This window comes from Prionailurus bengalensis, chromosome A1 (genome assembly GCF_016509475.1).
Source record: "Prionailurus bengalensis isolate Pbe53 chromosome A1, Fcat_Pben_1.1_paternal_pri, whole genome shotgun sequence".
NCBI classification, from domain to species: domain Eukaryota; kingdom Metazoa; phylum Chordata; class Mammalia; order Carnivora; family Felidae; genus Prionailurus; species Prionailurus bengalensis.
This window is the reverse complement of record NC_057343.1, coordinates 207,366,086-207,372,207: the sequence shown is the minus strand read 5'-3', so window position 1 is coordinate 207,372,207 and position 6,122 is coordinate 207,366,086. Positions and strand designations below refer to the sequence as shown.

Here is a 6,122-nt window from a genome sequence, read left to right as displayed (position 1 = left end):
TTGAATAATTGAAGACAATTATGGTTTTTGTTCTTAATTGTACTTGTGAGGATGCTTAATACTACAGGCTTCATAAGATCCTCAGAATCCCATCGTTTTAGTGCAGGGTGAACAGAATTCACTGGATCGATGTGAAAGTTACTACTGAGGTGTATGCTACAGAAAACATCATAGGCTGGGACTGGATAGGAAAGACTAAGGCAGGAGAGTCATGGAGAAGAATTATATGAAAGTAACACAAAAGAATTTATGTCAGTAACTTCTGGGCACACCAGTCTGCTGTTTGTAGGAGAATGCCCTCTTGTAGGGATTATTTTTGGACAGTAAATCTGTTATTCAGTGATTGTTTTAGGCTGAACACCTCCCAGGATACAGTATTTCCACTTTCCTGTTGGCACATCTTATAGCTCCTATGTCACAGATGTTCACTGTTTTCTCACTCATGGATGATCCCATTTTGATGCAGTAGAGTTGGTTTCCACCCTTGAAGCACTGGGGAGGCAACAGGCAGACACATTCGGAAGTGGCGGCTGAAATGAGAGGGAGACAGTGTGACTCACCACAGGACTTCAGGGTTTGATTTTACCTAATTTGTCCCCAGAGGAGCAGGCACTTTGGTGGCAATGTATCGGAAAGCTAGAACAAAGGCAATGGCCCAAAAGACCCAACTGTGGTCAAATGGAGTGATCTGGATGTGAGAGAACAGAATCCATGAGTCAGCCAGTAAGATTCAGGAGCTGGGCTACCTCTGACACCTTGCTCTCACTCACTGACCACATCTAATCAGTCACTATATCCTGTCAATCTATTTCTACAACATCTACAGACGGTCTTCTCTGTTATTTTCTCATTGGTACCACCTTTTATTGAGAATGTACTATGAAACCACGTAAGAAGCCAAGGGCTTTCATGTTTTATTTCATTTAATTCTCAAACATATGAACTATATGTTATCAAACGAATTCTACAAATGAGCTTGTTAGTAATCCCAGAGAGCTTAATTGATTAGCCCATGGTTCCACAATTAGTAAGTGGTAGAGGCAGGTTTTCAATCACAAATAGGCCTTAATTCTTTAACATAACTTTATACCACAGCCACTGACTTCTTTCTAGAATATTTCCAGGTTGGTGATTCTTTTAGGAGGCCTGGTTTCAAAATCACCCAGTCACTTCATAATTCATGTAGATCTTTCATTCATGAAATTGTTTTAAAATGATCACTTGGGATAAACTTCCCAAAGTCAAGAATATTAAATAAATTTTGAGTAGAGGGGGGGATATAGGCTCATTTCTATACACGCATGTTTTAATTAAAGTTCAAGATCCTCTACAGTTTGCCCTCAAAATCCTTTTGCAACATTGTCTTTTCTGCTTTTTCAATTCCACTTAGAGTAACTCTCTTTCTGCTTCCCAAATGAGACTTTAACAGTGTTCCAGTTTTTGCCCTCTTGCCCATGCTATCCCCTTCTTTTGCTACAGTGATGTGGTCTTTTTTACTCTCTCCCACATGCCCAGTTTCTACAGGCTCACCTCCTCCATGAAGTATTTCATACCCACTTACCCCCACAACAACTGAACTTTAACTAAAGTTTTAACTAGACTTCAATAGTGTAAATTTGTTAGTACTCTATCTGGTATTTTTACACTTTCTTGTTAGTTAGCTTTTCATATATGTCTTTCTCCCAAGACAGTTATAAGTGCTTTGTTTGAGTGCTCGTTCATCTAGATGTCTCACTTAGCTCTTAACGAGGTGCTCGATTCATTCTGCTTCATCAATTGATTTCAATTCTGAATTTGGGGTGCAGGTATAAGCAATCAAAAAGAAGTATTTTGATAGATCTGGGGTAACTCATGCCGCCAAAATATCTGAGTTAGGCTGAGAATCAGCAATGATGTCATTCAGAAGTAGCTTCTTTTAAGTGGGTATCAGTTCTTTCCCATGTGTCTCAACCAATGGGAGAAAATAGGGAAAGGGAGTGGGGAGATATGCAGAGGCACATAGATAGCCTATCTTTGGTAGAAAACATTTCATGAAAAAGCATGCATTCCCTTGTAAGCCCTGTGTCAACCAGTTAGAAAAGAGTCTCATTGTGGAGGGCCTTGCCGATTGTTGTAAACAGTAGGGTTTAGTGAAGGACAGGAGACTGCTCCACCTTTGGAAAGGATGTCAGTTTCCCAGGCTTGTGGAAAAGCCATGGTCATTATTCTTTTAGTATGGTGTGGCTTAAATGCTCTTAGCAAGATCACTTTTAGACTGCCAGCACCATAAAGCCCTTCACACCACCTACACTAATGGATCCTGCAACACTCAATTCTCATGCTACCATATTTATGAAACCCTTCCAGGCCAGAAGATTTCTCTCTCTCTCTTACGTGTTCTTATATCATGCTGGCTCGCATCAAAGTTATTCATCCAATTATCATGAAAAGTTACTCCTCCAAGTACTGTGAACAATTGGAAGGTACAAAGCTTGTTTGTCTTTAGAGTCCTCCTCATATTATATACAGTGACTTGTGCATCTTGGATACTAAATGGATGTGTGCTGAATAAATTTCCCCCTTCTATTAGTTGATGGTGGATATTTTTGAAATTTAGGCGAAACATTCAATGTGCATAGAAATAGACTCCTTATGAAGCCATTTGTGTTCTAACTTTTCAAATGGGAACTTGATGTTATTTTGAAGTTCCATTTTTAAACTTTTTTCTATCTCATTTTAGATAGAGAAGGAAAAGAGTAGCAAAGTACACAATGTCATCAGTAACAGTTTAACTGAGGTGACATTCAATGCAACTCAAAATTAATAATATCCCAACTTGCCATATGTGGGTTGGGTATAAAATACATTTTTAGCTTTCTCTTTATTCATAAATACTGAGGTTTGTACATTGATTCTGTTCTATAGTGCTACTGAACAGAATTCTCTATGACGTTGACTTTTGCTCACCAATTAGAGAAGACTGGCACAGGCAGACCTTATCTTTAGGGGGTGGGGAATGCTTTCAGTATTCTGATTGTGTGTAGGATCAAAGAATATTTTAAATGACTGAAATATCTTATTATAAAGTGTTCATGTATTAGTCTGACTGCCCCAAGACATTCTGGTCACTTGAGCAATATTGGTTAAGTATTCAAACTTTTTAGTGTTCTTGTTTTAGACAAATGTAGACTCCTGGCGGCTGTGGATTTAGATATCTGTACAGCAGAGAGCCAATAGTAAAGACAGATTTTGATGAAATTGCAAGCCAGAGATTATTTGTTACTCAGACACATTTAAAAAGAATAATTTGTGGAAAAAGAGCAAAAAAAAAAATCATTGCAATACGGAGTTCCATGAAGATCTTTTCTCCATGATAAAAATGGAAGGACGGAAGCTTACACTAATCATATCCGCTAATACCTCATTATTTCTGAGATGTCAGCTGGGTAATGGTGTTGGTCTGGCAGTTAAAAATGAATGGTAGCATTTAGCCACAAGGTGATTTAATACTGATCAGAATTGGGCAATATATATATCAGACCCTGGCATGCTGTCTCTTATGTGGACTTGCCTTGTTCAGATATGGCACGAAGGTCAGAAGTCTCAGACATTGACCTCCCGAGTGACCACCCTCAGGTGGCCTATGGACTATGCCACCTGTGTCTACCCTCTGTCATGAATTCAATACTGCCACCTCCCAGGGGAGCTGGATCTTGATAATCAGAGTTAAGTGGATCAGGAAGGAAGTGGATTTGGGTAATAAGACATCTCTCCTTTTCCAGGACTGAATTGAAGAGCCAAGGGGAACATTGAAGTTTTTGTGTTTATTTTTGCAAAGGTAAAGTGGTTTTAGCAAAAATTTAATGTAACAATTCAACAAGTTTCCATTATATACTTTATGTCTCAATCTAAGATAGTTTTTTGAAGATGTGTCACAAAGGAAATCTAGCTGCATACTTGAGTTCTGCTAAATCCTGATCTTCGGCCCATATCTATGTATTATATAAAGCTTAGCTGAACTGTGTCAGGGTCAAACTTCATCTTAGAGAAAATGTACTCACTGCTGTGAAGTTTCCGCTTCCAATTCACAAACAAAAATGCCCATAGCCAATTCGCTTACAGAAAATAGAAATGTAATGCCCCTTCTTAAGTATCAAGTTGGCAGAAACATAAAGAAGTAATAACTCAAAGTTTCGGTGAAGGTATGGGTGGCAGTCTTTCTTATACATTGTAGACAGGAATATAACATGGTAGAAACATTTCTGGAAAGCAAGTTGATACACTGTGCCAACAAAGACTTTATATGTGAAAATAATATTTACCTATACATTTCATTTTCTAAGGTATATCCTGAGGAAGAATCTAAGATTATAGATTTATCTGTGATCAATTTGTCTATTATAGCACTGCTTATAATAGCAAAATATTGGGAAAAATCTAAACGCTTAACAGAAGATTAAATAAGTTATAGAATGTCCACATGGACTTTTGCAGAGATTGAAAATTATGTAGCAGAATAATATATGATGACATGAAAATAGTTTCATGATATATTAATTGAAAAACAGCAATATAGAAAATAAGATGTGAAGTATGATACCTAAAAAAAAAGTAATATAGGGGCGCCTGGGTGGCGCAGTCGGTTAAGCGTCCGACTTCAGCCAGGTCACGATCTCGCGGTCTGTGAGTTCGAGCCCCGCGTCGGGCTCTGGGCTGATGGCTCAGAGCCTGGAGCCTGTTTCCGATTCTGTGTCTCCCTCTCTCTCTGCCCCTCCCCCATTCATGCTCTGTCTCTCTCTGTCCCAAAAACAAATAAAAAACGTTGGGAAAAAAAAAGTAATATAATCAGGACCACTCCTGTGTATAAGGCCCTGGGGAATTTTTTTTTTATGGGATGCGTCTCTATATAAACAATTACAGTAACTCTGAATTAGAGTGTTAGCACCATACTTAGCAGGCCAATCTCAAGCAATCCTGGCAAATACCCTGCTTTCTGGGAACGAGAGTCTAGCTCGGAGCCATGGATGACTGCAGGCATGAGTCCCAGAGCACCTTGGAACATCTGGTTGACCCCATGCATGGTGAGAGGGAAGCAGTAGAAGGTTGGAGAATGTTCCACCTGGGAGAAACAGTGCCCGAACCCATGAGAAACCCTGACTGGGTTCAGAGAGTCCTGCCTGATTAACACTGCCAGCCTTGGAGGCTGGCACTGCAGAAGGACTTAAAAAATTTTGAAGAAGATGTTTCTGGCAATTAGTATCCATGAGGAACTCAGTCTAGGCTCTAGGCTCTAGCTATGTTGCCCTACCCAGTCTCAAATGCCAGAGGAAAATTTAGACAATTTTGAGAGAGAGGGAGACAGAATCCCAAGCAGACTCTGCTGACAGTGCAGAGCCTGCTTGGGATTCTGTCTCCTTCTCTCTCTGTCCTTCCCCTGCTTGCTCTCCATCTCTCTCAAAATACATAAACTTTTTTTTTTAAGGGTAGTATATGCATATATGATTGTATATGCATAGAACAATAATTGGGAAGATTCACACTAAAACTACTAAGGTAGTTATTTCTAATAGTGAGTGGGTTATATCTTTGTATTTAAATAAAAAATTTTTATAAAATGTTTTTATAAGACAGTGTAAAGGAATTATTTTTGATTAAGGAAAGGTTGTGTGTGTGTGTGTGTGTGTGTGTGTGTGAGAGAGAGAGAGAGAGAGAGTATATAAATGCAAATAAGATTAACTGTTGAGATGAAGGCTAAGAGAGAGCATTTCCAGTGCGTGGTCACCACCAGGGCTTACCCGAACACTTTTCCCAGTCGTAGCAGGTGTCATAGCCACAGGATTCTTTCTTTGTGCTGTTGGTTGAGAGTTTTGCTCTTTCAAGACCCCATTCTAACTGTGGACCATCTTGGCAGGAACCAATATGTAGAAAATGGAGTTGCTGATTATTTAAACATTTCTGAGCCAAAAACGTACAAGCAGGTGAAGTAAAGTAATGGTTGGTGTCTGTATCAAACACACAGAGATCTTCAGAATAATGGCTGCCCAAGAGAGGAAAGAGCGCATTTATATATGAAGACTAGAAAAAAGGAGATGGCATGTAGCCAATATAATATGTAATCTTTCCAGCCAGTTTTCTGACGACCC

The 6,122-nt window shown here is 39.2% G+C and overlaps 1 protein-coding gene across 2 annotated transcripts in view; it reads right to left on the bottom strand.

The window, feature by feature from the left end:
• Positions 1-339: 339 nt before the first annotated feature.
• C6 (complement C6) overlaps positions 340-6,122 on the bottom strand; it is a 66,679-nt gene continuing 60,896 nt past the window's right edge. For both annotated transcript variants that reach the window (XM_043599265.1, XM_043599255.1), the window contains exons 17-18: positions 5,775-6,016; positions 340-530 (exon numbers count right to left, since the gene is read on the bottom strand). In XM_043599265.1, the coding sequence (XP_043455200.1) occupies positions 349-530; positions 5,775-6,016 (424 nt within the window). In that variant the 3' untranslated portion in view covers positions 340-348. The remainder of the gene's footprint in view (positions 531-5,774; positions 6,017-6,122) is intronic.